Here is a 27500-nt window from a genome sequence, read left to right as displayed (position 1 = left end):
TTTATGTAGTTCAGAAAGAATTTAATGCAACATGTTGCAAGCAACAGAACCATCTGAAACCATCAACAACAAACCCCTTAAGTGCCATGAACCTTCCCCCTCCTAGGGGGCCTTCAAGGGGAAATCCCTTTGCTGTGGGGTGCAGCCACTTCATGTGATTTTAAAGTGCAAAAGTGTCACCAAAGTAACGAAACAAAAGTGGTCACCTGAACTTTGGAATACACATCAGGACGCGGCTTCTTCAACATGACGTGAGGACTATCTGACAAATTGCTTGTGACCATGTGCATCCGAACACCAACACGATCCACAAACGTTTGGTGGCAAGTCTTTGACCCAACGTAGGGCCCAATGAAGGTATATGTGTGGTTGATGAGGTGTACTTAAGGCTGCGGGGGGAACTCTGTGCTTATGAAAGACGTTATGTCATCTGGAATTTGTCCCAAAAGCTGCAAACTACCATCTTGACGTGTGCTCCTCTCTTTGTGCCTCCAGGGAGAGGGATGGGTTTGTGGTAGGCCTCATAGAAGTTCCATCACGGGTGTGGTGGGTTCCTTACCTTCTCACCAATCAGCACTGTGCTGGTGTAGACCCAATCAAAGCATTTGGAGTACTAAGCCTCAGCTTCTTGTTCCATCTCCTTTGACTATGAATTCATCTGTGAGCGCCAGACGTATCAGAGGGCAGGGAATGGTGGTGAAGGGCAGTCCATTGGTTGTGTTGTACTGGGTTCTCTGATATTGAACGTATTACAATGCTGGTCATTTTACAAGGTCAACTACACTATTACAGTTACTGATCCTTCACTTCTCCCGTATTTCACTGTCACTTGCAGCTCCTCTACTATTAGGAGTTGGACTCTGGACCCCAGTTCTCTTCTCTGGGGCCAGCAAGGTTCTACCATGAGGGCAACATCAAGATGACTAAAGCAGTTTTGAGAGCTATGGTCTTGGCACTTTCTGTGGTCCATTCCCTGATATGGATGATAAGAGGGCAGCAGGGACCATTGAATTGGCTTTTTTCTAATTCTCTTTGGATCTCTCTACAGCAAGGAACGTGTCCAGCAGGCCTCCTTGCAGTTCTGAATCACTGAGATGCTTCTTCTCCCTCTCTGCTCGCGATCGGGTCCAGGATGGAGAGCGTAGATACCCGGCACGTGGCAGAGGAGGCAACTGTAGACCTGGAAATGAAGAGATGGTATCAGAGAGGGGGTTCCCCCAGACACAAAATCCTAAGGTGTAAATTTAAACAGAGAAATGTATCTGGGAGGCCTAGAACTTAGTGCCGTCCTTTCCTGCCTAACAAGGTCATGGGAAGAGATGGAGAGCTGAGCTGGTCGTTCGCGTATTCAGAGCACGATCTCCCTCCACACTGGAATTGTTTTATGAAAGGTTCATTAGCCTTGGGATAGATGCTGAGTCACCTGCAGAGTTGGGTCGTTTTTTACCTTCGGCTTCCTACTCCATCGCAACACAATATATGGATTATCCTGGCTAACTACATTTTGGATGGCAGATCATTTTCCAAGGTCACGGAGGGGGGGGGGGGGGCCTTGGCTATTCGGAATTTATTTATACCATCACACTAAAGCTTTAGAAGGACATATCTCCAAGCCGCCCTTCTGTCTGATTAGGTCATGTTGTGTAACCGTTCAGGGTTGTCTCCAGGTCTTCCTCCTCTCCACCATCAGGACAGGAGGCTAATCCCCGTCATTAAAATAGAAGTAAAGTAGCCATTGAACGCCCTATTTGCTGCATCTCATCGCCCGGCTCCTTCCATCCACCCATCAAATCGATCTGGTGGACTGGATTCTGGTGCCCGGTGAGGTAGTCATCCCGAGTAGTCCGCTGTATACGGTATATATTCAGTTATGTACCAACAGCCTATTGTTTTCTATTGTATCTAATGTAACAGTCAGGAAGGGCATGCCAGTAAACAAGATGGCTCCTCTGGATGGTCTTCTGGGCACATTCACAGGCTAATACATGTTCCTTCTCGTGCACAAAGGAATTGGGAGTGCGCACAATGGTGCGCATACACGTGTGCGTTGGCATGATCTTGTGCACTCGTGATGTTGGCGCCAGACAGGCTACTTAAACTGCCAGTGCTCCGGGTCAGAGCTGCTTTGTCTTCAGCCTCCAGTGGATCCCGTGTTCCTGTGATCCCATATCCTGATTCCAGTTGCTGACCCGGCTAGGCCTGACTTCCCCGTGAACTCTGCCTGCACTGACCTCGGGCTTGTCCTCTGACCTCCGCTCCTGTCTGTTCAATTGGCTTCTGCTTCACTGATCGGTTCCAGACCCGGCTTGCACCCTGACCTTGTCTCTGCCTGTACCCCATACCCAGTATTGGGACAAAGTCACCTAGCACCCAGTGCAAAGATGGCAGATGGCACCCCCCCCAAATGTGTGGACGTTATGTGTCAGCAACCCTCCTCCTCCCCCCAAAAAAATGTTTGCGCTCTAATCTTCCTTCCACTAATCTTCACACTTACCCCCTAAGCATAAATTCCCTTTGCAAGCTAAAATTCTCCCCCCCAAAAAATTCCCCCTCTTCCAGTACAAATCCCCCATCCCCAGCCCAAATCCTCTCCCTCCCCAAATCCCCCCTCCCAGCCTAAATCCTCTCCCTCCCCAAATCCCCCCTCCCAGCTCAAATCCTCTCTCTCCCCAAATCCCCCCTCCCAGCTCAAATCTTCTCCCTTCCCAAATCCCCCCTCCCAGCCCAAATCCTCTCCCTCCCCAAATCCCCCCCACCCAGCTCAAATCTTCTCCCTTCCCAAATCCACCCTCCCAGTCCAAATCCTCTCCCTCCCCAAATCCCCCATCCCAGCCCAAATCCTCTCCCTCCCCAAATCCCCCCCACCCAGCTGAAATCCTCTCCCTCCCCAAATCCCCCCCACCCAGCATAAATCCTCTACCTCTCAAATATCCCCTCTTAGCATAAATCCTCCAAATCCCCTCTGAGCATAAATCCTCCATCCCCCTCCAAATCCCCCCTCTCCCAGCACAATTCCCCCAAATCCCCTCTCCTACTATCACTACTCCTTCCCCCCCAAATCTCTCTTCCTAACAGAAATCCTCCCTCCAAATGACTTCTAGCATAGCCCCCCAAATCCCCACTGCTCCCAGGGCAGCTGTCCCTCCTGTCCACCCCTTGTCCTGGCCCTGCCTGTAGGTGGTCCGTCCTGCCTGTGTATGACCCGGCCCGCCTGACTCTGCTGTCACCGGTACCTACCTACCACTCTGCTGCTCCTGCTACTGGCAGCATGTCCTCTGCCGGCTGTCATCAGTTCCAATCTCCTGTGGTCCGCTGCCTGCTCCACTGAAGACCCCTGATGACTTCACCCAGGGGCCCCGAGTCAAGGGTGTAAGAGGGGCCTTCCTCCTCATTTCAGGCTCTGCTTCCAGGCATGTGATGAGCACTAGATAGGTGCAAGGTTGGGTAAATGTAGTTGTTGGCTCACTGTAATCCATGTATCTGTGAGCGATTATTCTGGTCTGTTCTGCGTTTCACTGGTTGCAGGGCTGACTGCTTCCCTTTGTCTTTCTGGAGGGTTCTGGAAGATAGTGGGCTGGGAGAATCAAATCAGCAGCTGAAAAGTTATGCATCCCCAGCCAATCCCTGGAGAGAGGTACCCAGGTGGAGGCTGTGAGTGCATATAAATACTCTGAGACTTGTACCAGAAGTGTCTTGTCCTATAGGAGGAGACCACAGCCTGGGGGGGGCTGTTTGCCTCCTGGGCAGGTTGGGCCGCAGGTTGGGCCGCTGGTTGGGCTGCAGGTTGGGCCGCAGGTTGGGTCGCAGGTTGGGCCGCTGGTTGGGTTGCAGGTTCGGCCGCTGGTTGGGCCGCAGGTTGGGTTGCAGGTTGGGCCGCTGGTTGGGCCACTGGTTGGGTTGCAGGTTGGGCCGCTGGTTGGGCCGCAGGTTGGGCCGCTGGTTGGGTTGCAGGTTGGGCCGCTGGTTGGGCCACTGGTTGGGTTGCAGGTTGGGCCGCTGGTTGGGCCACAGGTTGGGCCGCTGGTTGGGTCGCAGTTTGGGCTGCTGGTTGGGTCGCAGGTTGGGTCGCAGGTTGGGCCGCAGGTTGGGCCGCAGGTTGGGCCGCAGGTTGGGCTGCAGGTTGGGCCGCAGGTTGTGCACATTGCTAATGATAAAACAAAATGGCTACAAACGTTTGTCACACTCGGGAGATCGGGTTGGATTCATTGATTTTGCATTACAGTAGCCCTGGAGTGAGACTCAAGGAAGGGAAATGTTGAACATGGAGGACGGAGCTCAGCAGACATCCGGGATGAATTATTAAAGGAGTTAAAAATCTCGATTCGTTAAATGTAAGCGAAGATTTACCTCCATCTCCCAATCATACGACCAGCAAATTCCGGTCTGTTCCATCGATTGGGAATACAAGGTGATCACAGCTACAACTGACTGAAGATTCTCAGCTCCTTTATGAATCCTCCCCGGCGGGATCTACATTGTGATTTCACCAGGAGATGTACCATTGGAAGGAAGCCACGTGTTGTGGGACCTCCTCCTCCGTCTAGTTCACGTCTCTAGTTTGAGTTCAACTAGGAGATGTACCATTGGAAGGAAGCCACGTGTTGTGGGACCTTCTCCTCCGCTTAGTTCACGTCTCTAGTTTGAGTTCTAGTAGGAGATGTACCATTGGAAGGAAGCCACGTGTTGTGGGACCTCCTCATCCGCCTAGTTCACGTCTCTAGTTTGAGTTCTAGTAGGAGATGTACCATTGGAAGGAAGCCACGTGTTGTGGGACCTCCTCCTCCGCCTAGTTCACGTCTCTAGTTTGAGTTCTAGTAGGAGATGTACCATTGGAAGGAAGCCACGTGTTGTGGGTCCTCCTCCTCCGCCTAGTTCAGGTCTCTAGTTTGAGTTCTACTAGGAGATGTACCATTGGAAGGAAGCCACGTGTTGTGGGACCTCCTCCTCCGCCTAGTTCACGTGTCTAGTTTGAGTTCTAGTAGGAGATGTACCATTGGAAGGAAGCCACGTGTTGTGGGACCTTCTCCTCCGCCTAGTTCACGTCTCTAGTTTGAGTTCTAGCAGGAGATGTACCATTGGAAGGAAGCCACGTGTTGTGGGACCTCCTCCTCCGCCTAGTTCAGGTCTCTAGTTTGAGTTCTAGCAGGAGATGTACCATTGGAAGGAAGCCACGTGTTGTGGGACCTCCTCCTCCGCCTAGTTCACGTCTCTAGTTTGAGTTCTAGTAGGAGATGTACCATTGGAAGGAAGCCACGTGTTGTGGGACCTCCTCCTCCGCCTAGTTCACGTCTCTAGTTTGAGTTCTAGTAGGAGATGTACCATTGGAAGGAAGCCACGTGCTGTGGGACCTCCTCCTCCGCCTAGTTCAGGTCTCTAGTTTGAGTTCTAGTAGCAGATGTACCACTGGAAGGAAGCCACGTGTTGTGGGACCTCCTCCTCCGCCTAGTTCAGGTCTCTAGTTTGAGTTCTAGTAGCAGATGTACCACTGGAAGGAAGCCACGTGTTGTGGGACCTCCTCCTCCGCCAAGTTCAGGTCTCTAGTTTGAGTTCTAGTAGGAGATGTACCATTGGAAGGAAGCCACGTGTTGTGGGACCTCCTCCTCCGCCTAGTTCACGTCTCTAGTTTGAGTTCTAGTAGGAGATGTACCATTGGAAGGAAGCCACGTGTTGTGGGACCTCCTCCTCCGCCTAGTTCACGTCTCTAGTTTGAGTTCTAGTAGGAGATGTACCATTGGAAGGAAGCCACGTGTTGTGGGATCTCCTCCTCCGCCTAGTTCACGTCTCTAGTTTGAGTTCTAGTAGGAGATGTACCATTGGAAGGAAGCCACGTGTTGTGGGACCTCCTCCTCCGCCTAGTTCACGTCTCTAGTTTGAGTTCTAGTAGGAGATGTACCATTGGAAGGAAGCCACGTGTTGTGGGACCTCCTCCTCCGCCTAGTTCACGTCTCTAGTTTGAGTTCTAGTAGGAGATGTACCATTGGAAGGAAGCCACGTGCTGTGGGACCTCCTCCTCCTCCTACTAGAACTCAAACTAGAGACCTGAACTAGGCGGAGGAGGAGGTCCCACAGCACGTGGCTTCCTTCCAATGGTACATCTCCTACTAGAACTCAAACTAGAGACGTGAACTAGGCGGAGGAGGAGGTCCCGCAACACGTGGCTTCCTTCCAATGGTACATCTCCTACTAGAACTCAAACTAGAGACGTGAACTAGGCGGAGGAGGAGGTCCCACAACACGTGACTTCCTTCCAATGGTACATCTCCTACTAGAACTCAAACTAGAGACGTGAACTAGGCGGAGGAGGAGGTCCCACAGCACGTGGCTTCCTTCCAATGGTACATCTCCTACTAGAACTCAAACTAGAGACCTGAACTAGGCGGTGTACCATTGGAAGGAAGCCACGTGCTGTGGGACCTCCTCCTCCGCCTAGTTCAGGTCTCTAGTTTGAGTTCTAGTAGGAGATGTACCATTGGAAGGAAGCCACGTGCTGTGGGACCTCCTCCTCCTCCTCCTAGTTCAGGTCTCTAGTTTGGATGGACGTCATACCTGGTGGCGGCGGCTCGTTGTGCGGGTTTTCATCGTCCGAGTCGGCGAACACTTCGGCCAGTTCCTGATCTGACATATCTGTGAGTTCCGTCAGGTCCAGGAGATCAAAGTGCACTTCAAGGGACGAGACGCTGCTCAGAGGCTCTGCAAAGGTGCCAACAAAAGACCCGTCACTCCACCCGACCCATACAGAGGAAGAACGACCCTTTATACACCCATCGAACATTCGTGGACATCAGCCAGGAGAGCCAGAGACTCAGAACTTACAAATCCCAATATTTAGCTCTTTTCACCCAATGCAGCAGCGGGAGGGAGAGGAGAAGAAGCCGGATTTCAGCTGCTACAGGAAGAGCCATACAGGGGATCGGTTCCAGTAATCCCCCCTCCCCCCCATGCCGTGCTGATCGTCCTCCCTGCCCACATCCAATCCACCCAGCTGCCTGGCCCCCCCTGCTGGCCGGGGCCCTGTACAGTAGGACCGGTGGTACCCCCTTATCCACGGCCCTGCACACCATAGAAGCCAGTGAGCGATTTCTTTGCCCTCCTAATGGTTTTGTTCGATGAGTTTCAGCTGGGTGCAGATTGGACATACAGGGGCCCTCTTCATGACATTGGGGGGGGGGGTCCGTGATGTGAAAACCACAATATTCCGGCACTCAACACTTACGTCTTCTTTCTGTGACCTGCAGGAGGCCGGAATTTGGTGCCAGGATCCCGGATTCTTCTTCTACCACCGGTGAATGTTGGGGTTCCTCTACAGTCACCTCTGATGGGGCCCTAGGGGGCGGTACAGCCGGGCTCTCGGCTTCTCTGCTCTGCTCTGCACAGGCTGCAATGGAGAGAAATACAAAAATACAACATTGGATACAAAGTATAAACCACAAAGAGATAAGAACAGGCAAACCGACCAGCGAGGTGGGATATGATGTCCTGAGAGCCCCCCAGTCTGGGAGAAGCCCGACACCAAATCAGGTGACAACTCCAGCTTAGCCAAATAACCGTCTTGGGTGAGGAGTCGGATAGAAGAGGAGTCCTTCCCGGCCCAACCAATCAGATGAAAATCAGCCCCGAAAAATGACAGCTTGAATATTACAGTCACATCGTTGGATGAATGAAGACAGCAGTCCGTCCAGCTCAGCCTCTGCGTCTCAATACTTTTCCCATATCCCTGTATATTGCATTCACCAAGATGCCCATCTAAGAGCTTTACTGACACTCCCTGCGTACACCACCAACTGTAGAAGGGAGTTCCACATCTTTACCGCTCTGACAGTAAAGAACCCCCTACGCTGCACCCCTGCAGAGGTCTAAATCTAATCCTCACTTATTGTGAAAGGTAGAGGCTCCACCGCTGTCATCCTTAGCCTGACTTCACCACATACAAGGTGGTGTCAAAAAGGTTCCAGACTAGTTTTGTAACACACCAACAGATGGCAGCACAAGGCTGCACGCACACAGTCACAGGGAGCACCGACCTTTATAAGTCAGTGTGGAGAAAGACATGGTCCTGTGTACATGGGGAGCTGTGCAGCTGGTATTCTTCTGACCACGTGTGTTACCACATCTGCCATTTCATCAAGAAAGAGCCAACATGAAATTCTGCGTGAAACCGGACAAATGTTCCACTGAGAAGTCTGTCAGGATTCGGCAAGTTTATGGCGATGACGCAATGAGTCGTTTGAGGTGTTCTGAGCGGCATGCGCTCTTCAACAGTGGAAGATGAGAGATCAGGAAGACCTTCAACGAGTTCAACCCCCAAAAATGTGGAAACCATTCGGGGACTTGTGTATGACGATGGTAGGAGAACGATCCTCAACATGGCCGCCATTGTTGGTGTGTCATACGAAAAAGTCCAGGAAATCCTCACGTGTGATTGGAACATGCACTGTGTTGCTGCCAAGTTTGTCCCCCAGGCTGATGACCCAGGAGCGGAAGGAACACCACGCCGAAGTCTGCCAAGAACTCCATCAATGTGCCGTGGATGAGCCATCCTTCATGTCAAGGATCATTACCGGTGATGGAACTTGGGTGTATGGGTCTCACACAGAATTTCACGATTGCTCTCTCTTCTATGTTGCTGTCCATGATGAAATAGCAGACGTGGTAACACATGTGGGCAGAATAGCGCCAGTTGCACAGCTCCCAATGTACACAGGACGATGTCTTTTGGCACACTGACTTATGAAGGTTGGTGCTCCCTGTAACTGTGCATGCAGCCTTGTGCTGCCATCTGTTGGTGTGTTCAGAAACTAGTCTCAAAACTTTTCCACCCCCTACCCACCTCTGAGCACCGTTCCTTGGTTCCACTCCCTACCCACCTCTGAGCACCGTCCCTTGGTTCCATCCGCTACCCGCCTCTGAGCACCGTCCCTTGGTTCCACTCCCTACCCACCTCCGAGCACCGTCCCTTGGTTCCACTCCCTACCCGCCTCTGAGCACCGTCCCTTGGTTCCACTCACTACCCGCCTCCGAGCACCGTTCCTTGGTTCCACCCCCTACCCGCCTCTGAGCACCGTCCCTTGGTTCCACCCCCTACCCGCCTCCGAGCACCGTCCCTTGGTTCCACCCCCTACCCACCTCCGAGCACCGTCCCTTGGTTCCACTCCCTACCCGCCTCTGAGCACCGTCCCTTGGTTCCATCCCCTACCCACCTCCGAGCACCGTCCCTTGGTTCCACTCCCTACCCGCCTCCGAGCACCGCCCCTTGGTTCCATCCGCTACCCGCCTCTGAGCACCGTCCCTTGGTTCCAAACCCCTACCCGCCTCTGAGCACCGTCCCTTGGTTCCACTCCCTACCCACCTCCGAGCACCGTCCCTTGGTTCCACTCCCTACCCGCCTCTGAGCACCGTCCCTTGGTTCCATCCCCTACCCGCCTCTGAGCACCGTCCCTTGGTTCCACTCCCTACCCGCCTCCGAGCACCGCCCCTTGGTTCCATCCGCTACCCGCCTCTGAGCACCGTCCCTTGGTTCCAAACCCCTACCCGCCTCTGAGCACCGTCCCTTGGTTCCACTCCCTACCCGCCTCTGAGCACCGTCCCTTGGTTCCATCCCCTACCCGCCTCTGAGCACCGTCCCTTGGTTCCACTCCCTACCCGCCTCTGAGCACCGCCCCTTGGTTCCATCCGCTACCCGCCTCTGAGCACCGTCCCTTGGTTCCAAACCCCTACCCGCCTCTGAGCACCGTCCCTTGGTTCCACTCCCTACCCACCTCCGAGCACCGTCCCTTGGTTCCACTCCCTACCCGCCTCTGAGCACCGTCCCTTGGTTCCATCCCCTACCCACCTCCGAGCACCGTCCCTTGGTTCCATCCCCTACCCGCCTCTGAGCACCGTCCCTTGGTTCCACTCCCTACCCCAGCAACAACAGACCACCACACAACAATAGATACACTCCAGCAACAATAGATTCCCCCAGAACAATAGATTTCCCCAGTAACAATAGATCCACCAGCATTCAGCAACAATACACCCCTCAACCAGCAGTAGATCCCTTCCAGCAACATAACCCTCTCCCCAGCAATAACAGACCACCACACAACAATAGATCCACTCCAGCAACAATAGATCCCCCAGCATTCAGCAACAATAGACCACTCAGTCAGCAGTAGATCCCTTCCAGCAACATCATCCTCTCCCCAGCAACAATAGACCACCACACACAAATATATCCCCTCCAGCAACAATAGATCCCCCAGCAACCAGCATCAATACAGCCCCCAGCGCGCCCCAGAACCCCTTGTCCTTACATACAATCAGAGTTGGGGGTGCCTGACCCGCCCCCCCCCCCCCCGGCTGTAACTATATTCAGCTCTGGTAATCTTTCCTTATTTATTCATGAATGTTAATAAAACATAAATGAGGCCATAAAACTGTCACTCAGGAGCAGCGGCTGAGCAATGCGTACGACTCCGGAACTCCCGGGACAAGGTATTCCCGTGATAAACGTCAAATCCACCAAATGAAATGGATGATAACGACATACGCCCCCCCCCCCCAACCAACCAACCCCCCTCCCCTCACCCAACCAACCCCCCCCCCCCCCCGATACTACTACAAGTCAAATCTGTGTACGTCTCCTTGTGTGTGTTGGGACAGATTGGTCCAATACGGCGCAGATTATCCACACACAGACATGCGGTATCTCCAGCGGTCAGTCCATACCGAGATCACTGCAGAGGACTCCTCTATGGGGGAGGGTCAGATATTAGGCTTTTATATTCATCGCCTTTTTGGTGTTTCGTGATATTTGGGAGGTTCGGGTCGCCCGCCGGCCGTATTTATAAAAGCAAAACTTTATTTTTCTAAAGGCAAACCGTTTGCTTCAGCAAAAAACACAAACAAACAAAACAGTCCAGAAACTTGGGCTCACCGCCAGTATAAACTAGTCCCACAAACAGGGTGTTGAGTCCCCGCCTGCCCCAGGGGTCCTGCATCTGCGGCAAACAACAGCCCTCTCACATCTGTATGATGGTCCACAGAATACCCCACAGACCTGCTGAGAGCTTCCTGCCCCTTTCAGCCCTCTCTTGCAGGTGGGTTAACCCCTTCAGGACCACAGGACCTATCATTGGAGGCTCTCTCCCACCCAAAAAATCCTGAGAGAGCTGCAAATCAGCTTCCCTGCATGGGTGAGAATCCTCCAGCACCCCAACGCTGCTTCTTTTCCTCCCCCTTAAGGGGACCGCAGCTCAAATCCAGTATTTAGATGAATATAGAAGGTCCAGTCAGGGTCCAGTATTTGTATGAATATAGAAGGTCCATTCAAGGTCCAGTATTTGTATGAATATAGAAGGTCCAGTCAGGGTCCAGTATTTGTATGAATATAGAAGGTCCAGTCAGGGTCCAGTATTTAGATGAATATAGAAGGTCCAGTCAGGGTCCAGTATTTGTATGAATATAGAAGGTCCAGTCAAGGTCCAGTATTTGTATGAATATAGAAGGTCCAGTCAGGGTCCAGTATTTGTATGAATATAGAAGGTCCAGTCGAGGTCCAGTATTTAGATGAATATAGAAGGTCCAGTCAGGGTCCAGTATTTGTATGAATATAGAAGGTCCAGTCAAGGTCCAGTATTTATATGAATATAGAAGGTCCAGTCAGGGTCCAGTATTTGTATGAATATAGAAGGTCCAGTCAAGGTCCAGTATTTGTATGAATATAGAAGGTCCAGTCAGGGTCCAGTATTTGTATGAATATAGAAGGTCCAGTCAGGGTCCAGTATTTGTATGAATATAGAAGGTCCAGTCAAGGTCCAGTATTTGTATGAATATAGAAGGTCCAGTCAAGGTCCAGTATTTATATGAATATAGAAGGTCCAGTGAGGGTCCAGTATTTGTATGAATATAGAAGGTCCAGTCAAGGTCCAGTATTTAGATGAATATAGAAGGTCCAGTCAAGGTCCAGTATTTAGATGAATATAGAAGGTCCAGTCAAGGTCCAGTATTTATATGAATATAGAAGGTCCAGTCAGGGTCCAGTATTTGTATGAATATAGAAGGTCCAGTCAATGTCCAGTATTTAGATGAATATAGAAGGTCCAGTCAGGGTCCAGTATTTGTATGAATATAGAAGGTCCAGTCAAGGTCCAGTATTTGTATGAATATAGAAGGTCCAGTCAGGGTCCAGTATTTGTATGAATATAGAAGATCCAGTCAAGGTCCAGTATTTAGATGAATATAGAAGGTCCAGTCAAGGTCCAGTATTTGGATGAATATAGAAGGTCCAGTCAAGGTCCAGTATTTATATGAATATAGAAGGTCCAGTCAGGGTCCAGTATTTGTATGAATATAGAAGGTCCAGTCAATGTCCAGTATTTAGATGAATATAGAAGGTCCAGTCAGGGTCCAGTATTTGTATGAATATAGAAGGTCCAGTCAAGGTCCAGTATTTAGATGAATATAGAAGGTCCAGTCAGGGTCCAGTATTTAGATGAATATAGAAGGTCCAGTCAGGGTCCAGTATTTGTATGAATATAGAAGGTCCAGTCAAGGTCCAGTATTTAGATGAATATAGAAGGTCCAGTCAAGGTCCAGTATTTGGATGAATATAGAAGGTCCAGTCAAGGTCCAGTATTTATATGAATATAGAAGGTCCAGTCAGGGTCCAGTATTTAGATGAATATAGAAGGTCCAGTCAGGGTCCAGTATTTATATGAATATAGAAGGTCCAGTCAAGGTCCAGTATTTAGATGAATATAGAAGGTCCAGTCAGGGTCCAGTATTTGTATGAATATAGAAGATCCAGTCGAGTTCCAGTATTTAGATGAATATAGAAGGTCCAGTCAGGGTCCAGTATTTAGATGAATATAGAAGGTCCAGTCAGGGTCCAGTATTTATATGAATATAGAAGGTCCAGTCAGGGTCCAGTATTTAGATGAATATAGAAGGTCCAGTCAGGGTCCAGTATTTAGATGAATATAGAAGATCCAGTCGAGGTCCAGTATTTAGATGAATATAGAAGGTCCAGTCGAGGTCCAGTATTTGTATGAATATAGAAGGTCCAGTCAGGGTCCAGTATTTGTATGAATATAGAAGGTCCAGTCAAGGTCCAGTATTTAGAGGAATATAGAAGGTCCAGTCAAGGTCCAGTCGAGGTCCAGTATTTAGATGAATATAGAAGGTCCAGTCAAGGTCCAGTATTTATATGAATATAGAAGGTCCAGTCAGGGTCCAGTATTTAGATGAATATAGAAGGTCCAGTCAGGGTCCAGTATTTATATGAATATAGAAGGTCCAGTCAGGGTCCAGTATTTAGATGAATATAGAAGGTCCAGTCAGGGTCCAGTATTTGTATGAATATAGAAGGTCCAGTCAAGGTCCAGTATTTGTATGAATATAGAAGGTCCAGTCAGGGTCCAGTATTTGTATGAATATAGAAGGTCCAGTCAAGGTCCAGTATTTGTATGAATATAGAAGGTCCAGTCAAGGTCCAGTATTTATATGAATATAGAAGGTCCAGTCAGGGTCCAGTATTTGTATGAATATAGAAGGTCCAGTCGAGGTCCAGTATTTAGATGAATATAGAAGGTCCAGTCAGGGTCCAGTATTTGTATGAATATAGAAGGTCCAGTCAAGGTCCAGTATTTATATGAATATAGAAGGTCCAGTCAGGGTCCAGTATTTGTATGAATATAGAAGGTCCAGTCAAGGTCCAGTATTTGTATGAATATAGAAGGTCCAGTCAGGGTCCAGTATTTGTATGAATATAGAAGGTCCAGTCAGGGTCCAGTATTTGTATGAATATAGAAGGTCCAGTCAAGGTCCAGTATTTGTATGAATATAGAAGGTCCAGTCAAGGTCCAGTATTTATATGAATATAGAAGGTCCAGTGAGGGTCCAGTATTTGTATGAATATAGAAGGTCCAGTCGAGGTCCAGTATTTAGATGAATATAGAAGGTCCAGTCAGGGTCCAGTATTTGTATGAATATAGAAGGTCCAGTCAAGGTCCAGTATTTAGATGAATATAGAAGGTCCAGTCAAGGTCCAGTATTTAGATGAATATAGAAGGTCCAGTCAAGGTCCAGTATTTATATGAATATAGAAGGTCCAGTCAGGGTCCAGTATTTGTATGAATATAGAAGGTCCAGTCAATGTCCAGTATTTAGATGAATATAGAAGGTCCAGTCAGGGTCCAGTATTTGTATGAATATAGAAGGTCCAGTCAAGGTCCAGTATTTGTATGAATATAGAAGGTCCAGTCAGGGTCCAGTATTTGTATGAATATAGAAGATCCAGTCAAGGTCCAGTATTTAGATGAATATAGAAGGTCCAGTCAAGGTCCAGTATTTGGATGAATATAGAAGGTCCAGTCAAGGTCCAGTATTTATATGAATATAGAAGGTCCAGTCAGGGTCCAGTATTTGTATGAATATAGAAGGTCCAGTCAATGTCCAGTATTTAGATGAATATAGAAGGTCCAGTCAGGGTCCAGTATTTGTATGAATATAGAAGGTCCAGTCAAGGTCCAGTATTTAGATGAATATAGAAGGTCCAGTCAGGGTCCAGTATTTAGATGAATATAGAAGGTCCAGTCAGGGTCCAGTATTTGTATGAATATAGAAGGTCCAGTCAAGGTCCAGTATTTAGATGAATATAGAAGGTCCAGTCAAGGTCCAGTATTTGGATGAATATAGAAGGTCCAGTCAAGGTCCAGTATTTATATGAATATAGAAGGTCCAGTCAGGGTCCAGTATTTAGATGAATATAGAAGGTCCAGTCAGGGTCCAGTATTTATATGAATATAGAAGGTCCAGTCAAGGTCCAGTATTTAGATGAATATAGAAGGTCCAGTCAGGGTCCAGTATTTGTATGAATATAGAAGATCCAGTCGAGTTCCAGTATTTAGATGAATATAGAAGGTCCAGTCAGGGTCCAGTATTTAGATGAATATAGAAGGTCCAGTCAGGGTCCAGTATTTATATGAATATAGAAGGTCCAGTCAGGGTCCAGTATTTAGATGAATATAGAAGGTCCAGTCAGGGTCCAGTATTTAGATGAATATAGAAGATCCAGTCGAGGTCCAGTATTTAGATGAATATAGAAGGTCCAGTCGAGGTCCAGTATTTGTATGAATATAGAAGGTCCAGTCAGGGTCCAGTATTTGTATGAATATAGAAGGTCCAGTCAAGGTCCAGTATTTAGAGGAATATAGAAGGTCCAGTCAAGGTCCAGTCGAGGTCCAGTATTTAGATGAATATAGAAGGTCCAGTCAAGGTCCAGTATTTATATGAATATAGAAGGTCCAGTCAGGGTCCAGTATTTAGATGAATATAGAAGGTCCAGTCAGGGTCCAGTATTTATATGAATATAGAAGGTCCAGTCAGGGTCCAGTATTTAGATGAATATAGAAGGTCCAGTCAGGGTCCAGTATTTGTATGAATATAGAAGGTCCAGTCAAGGTCCAGTATTTGTATGAATATAGAAGGTCCAGTCAGGGTCCAGTATTTGTATGAATATAGAAGGTCCAGTCAGGGTCCAGTATTTGTATGAATATAGAAGGTCCAGCCAAGGTCCAGTATTTGTATGAATATAGAAGGTCCAGTCAAGGTCCAGTATTTATATGAATATAGAAGGTCCAGTCAGGGTCCAGTATTTGTATGAATATAGAAGGTCCAGTCGAGGTCCAGTATTTAGATGAATATAGAAGGTCCAGTCAGGGTCCAGTATTTGTATGAATATAGAAGGTCCAGTCAAGGTCCAGTATTTATATGAATATAGAAGGTCCAGTCAGGGTCCAGTATTTGTATGAATATAGAAGGTCCAGTCAAGGTCCAGTATTTGTATGAATATAGAAGGTCCAGTCAGGGTCCAGTATTTGTATGAATATAGAAGGTCCAGTCAGGGTCCAGTATTTGTATGAATATAGAAGGTCCAGTCAAGGTCCAGTATTTGTATGAATATAGAAGGTCCAGTCAAGGTCCAGTATTTATATGAATATAGAAGGTCCAGTGAGGGTCCAGTATTTGTATGAATATAGAAGGTCCAGTCGAGGTCCAGTATTTAGATGAATATAGAAGGTCCAGTCAGGGTCCAGTATTTGTATGAATATAGAAGGTCCAGTCAAGGTCCAGTATTTAGATGAATATAGAAGGTCCAGTCAAGGTCCAGTATTTAGATGAATATAGAAGGTCCAGTCAAGGTCCAGTATTTATATGAATATAGAAGGTCCAGTCAGGGTCCAGTATTTGTATGAATATAGAAGGTCCAGTCAATGTCCAGTATTTAGATGAATATAGAAGGTCCAGTCAGGGTCCAGTATTTGTATGAATATAGAAGGTCCAGTCAAGGTCCAGTATTTGTATGAATATAGAAGGTCCAGTCAGGGTCCAGTATTTGTATGAATATAGAAGATCCAGTCAAGGTCCAGTATTTAGATGAATATAGAAGGTCCAGTCAAGGTCCAGTATTTGGATGAATATAGAAGGTCCAGTCAAGGTCCAGTATTTATATGAATATAGAAGGTCCAGTCAGGGTCCAGTATTTGTATGAATATAGAAGGTCCAGTCAATGTCCAGTATTTAGATGAATATAGAAGGTCCAGTCAGGGTCCAGTATTTGTATGAATATAGAAGGTCCAGTCAAGGTCCAGTATTTAGATGAATATAGAAGGTCCAGTCAGGGTCCAGTATTTAGATGAATATAGAAGGTCCAGTCAGGGTCCAGTATTTGTATGAATATAGAAGGTCCAGTCAAGGTCCAGTATTTAGATGAATATAGAAGGTCCAGTCAAGGTCCAGTATTTGGATGAATATAGAAGGTCCAGTCAAGGTCCAGTATTTATATGAATATAGAAGGTCCAGTCAGGGTCCAGTATTTAGATGAATATAGAAGGTCCAGTCAGGGTCCAGTATTTATATGAATATAGAAGGTCCAGTCAAGGTCCAGTATTTAGATGAATATAGAAGGTCCAGTCAGGGTCCAGTATTTGTATGAATATAGAAGATCCAGTCGAGTTCCAGTATTTAGATGAATATAGAAGGTCCAGTCAGGGTCCAGTATTTAGATGAATATAGAAGGTCCAGTCAGGGTCCAGTATTTATATGAATATAGAAGGTCCAGTCAGGGTCCAGTATTTAGATGAATATAGAAGGTCCAGTCAGGGTCCAGTATTTAGATGAATATAGAAGATCCAGTCGAGGTCCAGTATTTAGATGAATATAGAAGGTCCAGTCGAGGTCCAGTATTTGTATGAATATAGAAGGTCCAGTCAGGGTCCAGTATTTGTATGAATATAGAAGGTCCAGTCAAGGTCCAGTATTTAGAGGAATATAGAAGGTCCAGTCAAGGTCCAGTCGAGGTCCAGTATTTAGATGAATATAGAAGGTCCAGTCAAGGTCCAGTATTTATATGAATATAGAAGGTCCAGTCAGGGTCCAGTATTTAGATGAATATAGAAGGTCCAGTCAGGGTCCAGTATTTATATGAATATAGAAGGTCCAGTCAGGGTCCAGTATTTAGATGAATATAGAAGGTCCAGTCAGGGTCCAGTATTTAGATGAATATAGAAGGTCCAGTCAGGGTCCAGTATTTAGATGAATATAGAAGGTCCAGTCGAGGTCCAGTATTTGTATGAATATAGAAGGTCCAGTCGAGGTCCAGTATTTGTATGAATATAGAAGGTCCAGTCAAGGTCCAGTATTTAGATGAATATAGAAGGTCCAGTCAGGGTCCAGTATTTGTATGAATATAGAAGGTCCAGTCAGGGTCCAGTATTTATATGAATATAGAAGGTCCAGTCAGGGTCCAGTATTTGTATGAATATAGAAGGTCCAGTCAGGGTCCAGTATTTGTATGAATATAGAAGGTCCAGTCAGGGTCCAGTATTTAGATGAATATAGAAGGTCCAGTCAGGGTCCAGTATTTGTATGAATATAGAAGGTCCAGTCAGGGTCCAGTATTTATATGCAGAGTGCTGTAACCTATGATGACCTATCCGGTTCCAAGAGTCCAAACATCAACAAAACTTTGCATCTGGAACACGGAAACCCCTTCCCCTTCCCCGAGGGGTCAAGCTGCCTCCAAATATTGGATAAAGGTCAGCTGTGTGTGCCGGAACCCGAACACAGAACGATCTTTCTACCAACATACAACCGTGGAAAGGTCTACAAACATTCCCCAGTCCAGCCGAAGATGACCGAATGGGGAAGTGCCCTCTAGGATCTGTAGCCACGTTTGCACATGCTCCCTGAAGCTCTGCACTTGAACCCATCTTCTACCCCCCCATCAGCTTCCATCCTCTGTGTTTAACCCTCTTAGGGTACATTTGGCTCCCTGCTGCTTTCTTCTGCATCTTACAAACAAATTCTCGGCACGAATAACAGCTTATGTAACATATTTGCACCGATCCTAGGACGCGACATACAGAGTGCAGGGTTCAGGAGTGCGCGACATACAGAGTGCAGGGTTCAGGAGTGCGCGACATACAGAGTGCAGGGTTCAGGAGTGCGCGACATACAGAGTGCAGGGTTCAGGAGTGCGCGACATACAGAGTGCAGGGTTCAGGAGTGCGCGACATACAGAGTGCAGGGTTCAGGAGTGCGCGACATACAGAGTGCAGGGTTCAGGAGTGCGCGACATACAGAGTGCAGGGTTCAGGAGTGCGCGACATACAGAGTGCAGGGTTCAGGAGTGCGCGACATACAGAGTGCAGGGTTCAGGAGTGCGCGACATACAGAGTGCAGGGTTCAGGAGTGCACAATATACAGAGTGCAGGGTTCAGGAGTGCGCGACATACAGAGTGCAGGGTTCAGGAGTGCGCAACATACAGAGTGCAGGGTTCAGGGGTGCACAATATACAGAGTGCAGGGTTCAGGAGTGCACAATATACAGAGTGCAGGGTTCAGGAGTGCGAGACATACAGAGTGCAGGGTTCAGGGGTGCACAATATACAGAGTGCAGGGTTCAGGAGTGCGCGACATACAGAGTGCAGGGTTCAGGAGTGCGCGACATACAGAGTGCAGGGTTCAGGAGTGCGCGACATACAGAGTGCAGGGTTCAGGAGTGCGCGACATACAGAGTGCAGGGTTCAGGAGTGCGCAACATACAGAGTGCAGGGTTCAGGAGTGCGCAACATACAGAGTGCAGGGTTCAGGGGTGCACAATATACAGAGTGCAGGGTTCAGGAATGCGAGACATACAGAGTGCAGGGTTCAGGAGTGCGCAACATACAGAGTGCAGGGTTCAGGAGTGCACAACATACAGAGTGCAGGGTTCAGGAGTGCGTGACATACAGAGTGCAGGGTTCAGGAGTGCGCGACATACAGAGTGCAGGGTTCAGGAGTGCGCAACATACAGAGTGCAGGGTTCAGGAGTGCGCGACATACAGAGTGCAGGGTTCAGGAGTGCGCGACATACAGAGTGCAGGGTTCAGGAGTGCGCGACATACAGAGTGCAGGGTTCAGGAGTGCGCGACATACAGAGTGCAGGGTTCAGGAGTGCGCAACATACAGAGTGCAGGGTTCAGGAGTGCGCAACATACAGAGTGCAGGGTTCAGGGGTGCACAATATACAGAGTGCAGGGTTCAGGAGTGCACAATATACAGAGTGCAGGGTTCAGGAGTGCGAGACATACAGAGTGCAGGGTTCAGGGGTGCACAATATACAGAGTGCAGGGTTCAGGAGTGCGAGACATACAGAGTGCAGGGTTCAGGGGTGCACAATATACAGAGTGCAGGGTTCAGGAGTGCGAGACATACAGAGTGCAGGGTTCAGGAGTGCACAATATACAGAGTGCAGGGTTCAGGAGTGCACGACATACAGAGTGCAGGGTTCAGGAGTGCGTGACATACAGAGTGCAGGGTTCAGGAGTGCGCGACATACAGAGTGCAGGGTTCAGGAGTGCACAATATACAGAGTGCAGGGTTCAGGAGTGCGCGACATACAGAGTGCAGGGTTCAGGAGTGCGCGACATACAGAGTGCAGGGTTCAGGAGTGCACAATATACAGAGTGCAGGGTTTAGCGGTGCCCTATGTACAGAGTGCAGAGTTGAGAATCGTGTTACAGTTGCAGGGTTTTAGCAGTACACTGATAATAGAGTGCGGAGTTGAGGAGTGTGCAGTATACAGGGGTCAGGGTTCAGGAGTGCACTACATACATAACGGGCAGTGTACAGAGTGCAGGGTTCAGGAGTGTGCTGCGTTCAGAGTGCAGGGTTCAGGAGTGTGCTGCGTTCAGAGTGCAGGGTTCAGGAGTGTGTTACAATCAGAGTGCAGGGTTCAGGAGTGTGCTGCGTTCAGAGTGCAGGGTTCAGGAGTGTGCTGCGTTCAGAGTGCAGGGTTCAGGAGTGTGCTGCGTTCAGAGTGCAGGGTTCAGGAGTGTGCTGCGTTCAGAGTGCAGGGTTCAGGAGTGTGTTACAATCAGAGTGCAGGGTTCAGGAGTGTGTTACAATCAGAGTGCAGGGTTCAGGAGTGTGCTGCGTTCAGAGTGCAGGGTTCAGGAGTGTGTTACATTCAGAGTGCAGGGTTCAGGAGTGTGCTGCGTTCAGAGTGCAGGGTTCAGGAGTGTGTTACAATCAGAGTGCAGGGTTCAGGAGTGTGCTGCGTTCAGAGTGCAGGGTTCAGGAGTGTGCTGCGTTCAGAGTGCAGGGTTCAGGAGTGTGCTGCGTTCAGAGTGCAGGGTTCAGGAGTGCGCTGCGTTCAGAGTGCAGGGTTCAGGAGTGTGCAGGGTTCAGGAGTGTGCTGCGTTCAGAGTGCAGGGTTCAGGAGTGTGCTGTGTTCAGAGTGCAGGGTTCAGGAGTGTGCAGGGTTCAGGAGTGTGCTGCGTTCAGAGTGCAGGGTTCAGGAGTGTGCTGCGTTCAGAGTGCAGGGTTCAGGAGTGTGCAGGGTTCAGGAGTGTGCTGCGATCAGAGTGCAGGGTTCAGGAGTGTGCTGCGTTCAGAGTGCAGGGTTCAGGAGTGTGTTACAATCAGAGTGCAGGGTTCAGGAGTGCGCTGCGTTCAGAGTGCAGGGTTCAGGAGTGTGCAGGGTTCAGGAGTGTGCTGCGTTCAGAGTGCAGGGTTCAGGAGTGTGCTGTGTTCAGAGTGCAGGGTTCAGGAGTGTGCAGGGTTCAGGAGTGTGCTGCGTTCAGAGTGCAGGGTTCAGGAGTGTGCTGCGTTCAGAGTGCAGGGTTCAGGAGTGTGCTGCGTTCAGAGTGCAGGGTTCAGGAGTGTGCTGCGTTCAGAGTGCAGGGTTCAGGAGTGTGTTACAATCAGAGTGCAGGGTTCAGGAGTGTGCTGCGTTCAGAGTGCAGGGTTCAGGAGTGTGCTGCGTTCAGAGTGCAGGGTTCAGGAGTGTGCTGCGTTCAGAGTGCAGGGTTCAGGAGTGTGTTACAATCAGAGTGCAGGGTTCAGGAGTGTGCTGCGTTCAGAGTGCAGGGTTCAGGAGTGTGTTACAATCAGAGTGCAGGGTTCAGGAGTGTGCTGCGTTCAGAGTGCAGGTGTGCATATCTCCCATGGCAGTATAATCCCCCCCCCCCACACACACACACGCCGAGCTCTCCCTCCAAATTTCTCCCCCCCCCCTTCAGTGCACAGTTCTCTCCTCCCTGCCCAGTGCCTCTCTCCTCCTCTTCTCCCTGTCAGTACGCCGCGCTCCTCTCCACCCCAGAGAACAATGTACTGTCACTTACAGGAGGAGCTCACGCTGTCGGTGCGTCTGATGATGCTGCGGGTGTGAGGCTACAGCTGTGTGCCCCTCTCAGTCCAGTCCCACCCCCTCCTCACTCTGCCCCGCCCCCTCCTCTGTAGTATATGCAGGGAGAGAAGGGAGGGTTGAGTTGGCCTCCGGGATCGCTGTCACTTATAAAATACTGAAGCCGCACTTCTGTGTCAATAAGTGACTGCGATGAGTGGCAATACACGGGGTTCCGGCTGAGATAAAAAGTCATATTACTAATGGATTACAAGCTGTGGGCTGGCGGGGCCCCTGTCACAGGGAAGGGCCCGGGTCCCCCACAGGAGACCCAGAGATACCCCCTTATCATGGCCAGGCATCTAACATTTCCACAGAGGTCAGGATTGGTGGCCTCCTGTAAATCCTTTTTTTTCAAAGGACAGTTGATTCCCAATTGTTCTGCTTCATATGCCGCCTCCTTGGGCCCAGTCTGTCTGGACGGTATGATCCCTTGCTGACTCGGCACCATCCACAGGCAGCTGCACTCTTCAGTATGACGCCGGAGTTGGATCCGATGCAAGTTTAGTCCAGCTAGTCGCACAGACGATGAATTTCAGGCTTTGGAAGTGTAAGAAGACGATCTGCACACGGCGGCCGGGGCGGACGGGTTCCTGTGTTCCGGCAGCCAGACACATGGAGGCCACATGGAGGCTCCATTCAAATGTAACCAATCAGAGGAGCAGTTACATGACGGTGGATGTTTGTACAGAGAACAGATCTGGGGGTATGCTAGCAGTGTGCAGTACCATTTAGGATCACTAGATTCTCGCCAGCAGCCCACCCCTGGCCTCCCCCCCCCCCTGCACCGCGTGAAGGTAGCCTAGGCACTAACCAGCCCACCTTGGTGTACATCAGGCCATAGATGGTCTAATGGGGCCCCTTCCAGTATCCGTGTTCTGCCCTGACTTTCATCTCATTTTTCTGTGCTGAACTGCCTCGGGTTGTTCTTGTTTTGTTGTTTGCTGACATCTAGTAGCGGTTTTGGCCCACTACTGCTGGTTTACTACTGCGGTTTTGGTAGTTTCCTCTGTCCTCCCCTCCTGTTTAGTGCTAGTTTAGTCCTAGCTAGCCCCTCCCCTCTGCTTCCATTGTTAGTACTATGCAGAGATAACTCGTCGTCTTACACTTCAAAAGACTGGAAAACCATCTCCTGTACTCAGAGAATAGGTGCAGGAACTCCCCCCTTCTGAGCCCCCCATTGTCTCCGCCCCCTCTGAGCACCGTCCCTTAATTCTGCCCCCTACCCACCTCCCAGTCCCGCCCCTTTTAGAGACCACAGAGCCAAGAATCATGTTGTGGTGCTAAATAATTTGTATGAAATTTGTTAATGTTAACAAGAAAAGCAGTAAAATAGATCCCCTGCAGCCAGCAACACTAGATCCCCCATCAACAATAGATCCCGCAGCAACAATAGAGCCCCCAGCAACAATAGATCCCCCAGCAACAATAGACCCCCAGCAACAATAGAGCCCCGCATCAACAATAGATCCCCCAGCAACAATAGACCCCCACACACTAGACTACCCCATCAACACTAGATCCACACACACAACAATAGACTACCCCATCAACAAGGACCCCACCCCAGAAAAAATAGACCCTCTCCAGTAACAATAGATTCCCCACACAACAATTTAACCCCCCAGCAACAATAGAACCCCCCAGCAACAATAGACCCCCACACAATAGACTACCCCATCAACAATGACCCCACCCCATCAATAATAGACCCCTCTCCAGCAACAATAGGTCCCTCACACAGCAGCAATGGATCACCCACAACAAAATACCATCCCCAGAAACAAAAGATCCACCCCATCAACATTAGACATCCCAGCAGCAACAACAGATCTCCTAGCAGCCAGCATCAATAGACCCTCAGGCAGCCAGCAACCTCCCCCTCAACAGCAGATCCCTAACAACAAAATAAGACCCCCTAGCAGCAATAAATCCCCAGCAGCAACAATAGACCCTCACACAAAAACATCCCTGCTAGTGATAATAGGTCCCCAGCAGTCAGCATCAATAGACCCTCCGGCACCCCTTACCATTACATACATTAGGTGCTGTAACTGCGCTCCCCCGCGTTCCTCTGCGTCCCCCTGCATCCTCCCCATGTTCCCCTGCATTCCCCTACTTCCCCCTGTGTTCCCCTGTGTCCCCCCACTTCCCCCCATTTTCCCCCGCGTTCCCCCGTGTCCCCCCGCATTCCTCCCCGTTCCCCTGCATCCCCCCATGTTCCCCCGCTTCCCCCGTGTTCCCCTGCATCCCCCCGTGTTCCCCTGCATGCCCCTGTGTTCCCCTGCATCCCCCCGTGTTCCCCTGCGTTCCTCTGCATCCCCCTGTGTTCCCCCGCTTCCCCCGTGTTCCCCTGCTTCCTCCTGCATCCCCCCGTGTTCCCCTGCGTCCCCCCGTGCTCCCCTGCTTCCTCCTGCATGCCTCTGTGTTCCCCTGCATCCCCCCGTGTTCCCCTGCGTTCCTCTGCATCCCCCTGTGTTCCCCCGCTTCCCCCGTGTTCCCCTGCGTCACCCCGTGCTCCCCTGCTTCCTCCTGCGTCCCCCGGTGTTCCCCTGCGTCCCCCCGTGCTCCCCTGCTTCCTCCTGCATCCCCCCGTGTTCCCCTGCATGCCCCTGTGTTCCCCTGCATCCCCCCGTGTTCCCCCGCGTTCCCCCGCTTCCCCCGTGTTCCCCTGCATCCCCCCGTGTTCCCCCGCTTCCCCCGTGTTCCCCTGCATCCCCCCGTGTTCCCCTGCGTTCCTCTGCATCCCCCTGTGTTCCCCCGCTTCCCCCGTGTTCCCCTGCGTCCCCCCGTGCTCCCCTGCTTCCTCCTGCATCCCCCCGTGTTCCCCTGCATGCCCCTGTGTTCCCCTGCATCCCCCCGTGTTCCCCCGCGTTCCCCCGCTTCCCCCGTGTTCCCCTGCATCCCCCCGTGTTCCCCCGCGTTCCCCCGCTTCCCCTGTGTTCCCCTGCATCCCCCCGTGTTCCCCCGCGTTCCCCCGCTTCCCCCGTGTTCCCCTGCATCCCCCCGTGTTCCCCTGCGTTCCTCTGCATCCCCCTGTGTTCCCCCGCTCCCCCCGTGTTCCCCTGCGTCCCCCCGTGCTCCCCTGCTTCCTCCTGCGTCCCCCCGTGTTTCCCCGTGTTCATGCTGAAAAAAGCCCCGCCTGTACTTCAGTTATTGGATTCAAAGAGTTAAGCTGCCTGTGGATGGTGCCGAGTCAGCAGGTGCACATACTGTCCGGACAGACTGGGTCCAAGGAGGCATGTCAATGTATAAAGCGGCATTCTATTCTGTACCGACCTTCGGGGCTATTTGAATTGTTTGTCCACTTGCCCAGAGTTGGGATTTCAGAGCCCCGGAAGCCTAAAGACTCAGCGCCAATGTCAGAGCCATGATTGTCCTCCTGCTTCATGGCGACACCCAATCCAGACAACGACCAGAAAAGATAAAGAAGCGATGAACTCTACAGATCGAATATTATCGCCGCCATCAGATCTCACATCCTGAACGATCTATATCTGCATAGAGACTGCGACTTCACAACGCTCCCCCCCTCCCCCCCGGGGCCCCTCCGCCAGATGGGGCCACCTTGGCACCGCCTTGTTGTTGTGATCTCTGAGCTCCCCGGAGGGACGTGTCGCTAGGATTCCACGCCGTGCGACTCAGCATGCGGCCCTCCAGGGAGTCACCCCCGTGTCACCCCCGTGACACCACTGTGTTGCCCCCGTGACACCCCATATCACCCCCATGTCACCCTCGTGTCACCCCGTCACCCCCATGTCACCCCCGTGACACCCCATATCACCCCGTGTCACGCCCACATCACCCCTGTGTCACCCCAATGTCACCTCGTGTCACCCCATATCACCTCGTGTCACCCCATATCACCCCCTTGTCACCCCCACGTCACCCCGCCATCATCAGCTGCAGCCCGGCTGCTAATGAGGACATTACCGATGATGGAAACCACAGAATTCACATCAATGTGCCGGATCTCCGGGATTGGTCCACACGGCGCACAGGGCGATGTCTGCAGAATGGTGCAAACAGCTGCAACAAGAAAAAACATTGTCCTCGGCCCGCCACCCTATCCTCGACCCGCCACCCTATCCTCACCACCACCCTATCCTCGGCCCGCCACCCTATCCTCACCACCACCCTATCCTCGGCCCGCCACCCTATCCTCGGCCCGCCACCCTATCCTCACCACCACCCTATCCTCGGCCCGCCACCCTATCCTCACCACCACCCTATCCTCGGCCCGCCATCCTATCCTCAGCCCGCCACCCTATCCTCACCACCACCCTATCCTCGGCCCGCCACCCTATCCTCGACCCGCCACCCTATCCTCGACCCGCCACCCTATCCTCGACCCGCCACCCTATCCTCGGCCCGCCACCCTATCCTCGACCCGCCACCCTATCCTCGACCCGCCACCCTATCCTCGGCCCGCCACCCTATCCTTGGCCCGCCACCCTATCCTCACCACCACCCTATCCTCGGCCCGCCACCCTATCCTCGACCCGCCACCCTATCCTCGGCCCGCCACCCTATCCTCACCACCACCCTATCCTCGGCCCGCCACCCTATCCTCGACCCGCCACCCTATCCTCGGCCTGCCACCCTATCCTCGACCCGCCACCCTATCCTCGACCCGCCACCCTATCCTCGACCCGCCACCCTATCCTCACCACCCTATCCTCGGCCCGCCACCCTATCCTCGACCCGCCACCCTATCCTCACCACCCTATCCTCGGCCCACCACCCTGTCCTCGACCCGCCACCCTGTCCTCGAACCATCACCCTATCCTCACCACCCTGTCCTCGACCCGCCACCCTATCCTCGGCCCGCCACCCTATCCTCGACCCGCCACCCTATCCTCACCACCCTATCCTCGGCCCGCCACCCTATCCTCACCACCCTATCCTCAACCCGCCACCCTATCCTCGGCCTGCCACCCTATCCTCGGCCCGCCACCCTATCCTCAACCCGCCACCCTATCCTCGGCCCGCCACCCTATCCTCGACCCGCCACCCTATCCTCGACCCACCACCCTATCCTCACCACCCTATCCTCAGCCCACCACCCTGTCCTCGACCCGCCACCCTATCCTCACCACCCTATCCTCGGCCCACCACCCTGTCCTCGACCCGCCACCCTGTCCTCGAACCATCACCCTATCCTCACCACCCTGTCCTCGACCCGCCACCCTATCCTCGGCCCGCCACCCTATCCTTGACCCCCCAGTGTCCAGCAAACCCACAATAGATGAGTCCTGGGTGTGCCTCCCCTCTAAATGTACTTGTCATGCAGATCAGCCTCATTAGACGGCACAAAATAACAGGAGGGTCTTCATTAACATCTATGATTATGCAACAGCCCCCCCGCCCTCTTCGCCCATAACACCCCCCCCACACTGCTCGCCCATAACACCCCCCCCTCGCCAATCCCAGCGGGTGTATAACAGGCTTTTTCTGCAGGGATTAGAGACGCGGCATATGGAGCTTTGCAAACTAAGCGCCTGGGGACTTTTCCGCCCCCCCTCCCGGTGACGGCAGCCGGCGGTGCCGCGGTATCAAAGCACAAAATGACATTCGATGAACCGATTCCACGCTCAGCTGTTTTATAAAGAAATGCTCAGCATTCCGCGGACAGGCGTTCGTAGCGTCAATGGGAGCCAAGCGGCGCCCTCCCCTCCTCCCAGACCGCGCTTACACACTGAATTGTGGTTTCTCAGAGAGTCTGGCCACAAAATCCATCCAATCCGCCCCGGATCCGCCACAGACTCGCCATCGGAATATTTTACTGCGC

At 51.1% G+C, this 27500-nt stretch overlaps 1 protein-coding gene across 2 annotated transcripts; it reads right to left on the bottom strand.

Moving 5' to 3' along the window:
* Positions 1 to 27428, bottom strand: LOC149427449 (dysbindin domain-containing protein 1-like). 2 transcript variants are annotated; one of them, XM_089668019.1, is made up of 4 exons: positions 27405 to 27428; positions 7214 to 7375; positions 6547 to 6690; positions 1 to 1180 (listed from the first exon to the last, which is right to left on the bottom strand). In XM_089668019.1, exons 3-4 carry the CDS (start codon positions 6620 to 6622, stop codon positions 1023 to 1025), a joined length of 234 nt encoding a protein of 77 aa, XP_089524145.1. In that variant the 5' UTR covers positions 6623 to 6690; positions 7214 to 7375; positions 27405 to 27428; the 3' UTR covers positions 1 to 1022. The 2 variants fall into 2 exon arrangements, with proteins under 2 accessions (XP_089524145.1, XP_089524144.1); XM_089668018.1 differs by lacking the exon at positions 27405 to 27428 and adding an exon at positions 24989 to 25115.
* Positions 27429 to 27500: the final 72 nt, after the last annotated feature.

This window comes from Staurois parvus, unplaced genomic scaffold (genome assembly GCF_062004578.1).
Source record: "Staurois parvus isolate SC_StPar_1 unplaced genomic scaffold, SC_StPar_1.0 ptg003750l, whole genome shotgun sequence".
NCBI classification, from domain to species: domain Eukaryota; kingdom Metazoa; phylum Chordata; class Amphibia; order Anura; family Ranidae; genus Staurois; species Staurois parvus.
The sequence above is the reverse complement of the archived record's forward strand: the minus strand, read 5'-3'. Positions and strand labels throughout refer to the sequence as shown.

Bases quoted from the DNA above. Each gene is read 5' to 3' on its own strand.
- LOC149427449 (XM_089668018.1), bottom strand. From the start codon at position 25,100: ATGAAGCAGGAGGACAATCATGGCTCTGACATTGGCGCTGAGTCTTTA. The intron at 6,691-7,213 runs GTAAGTGTTGAG...GCACCTTTGCAG, and splicing joins GCAGGTCACAGAAAGAAGAC to AGCCTCTGAGCAGCGTCTCG. The intron at 1,181-6,546 runs GTATGACGTCCA...CTTCATTTCCAG, and splicing joins CAACGAGCCGCCGCCACCAG to GTCTACAGTTGCCTCCTCTG.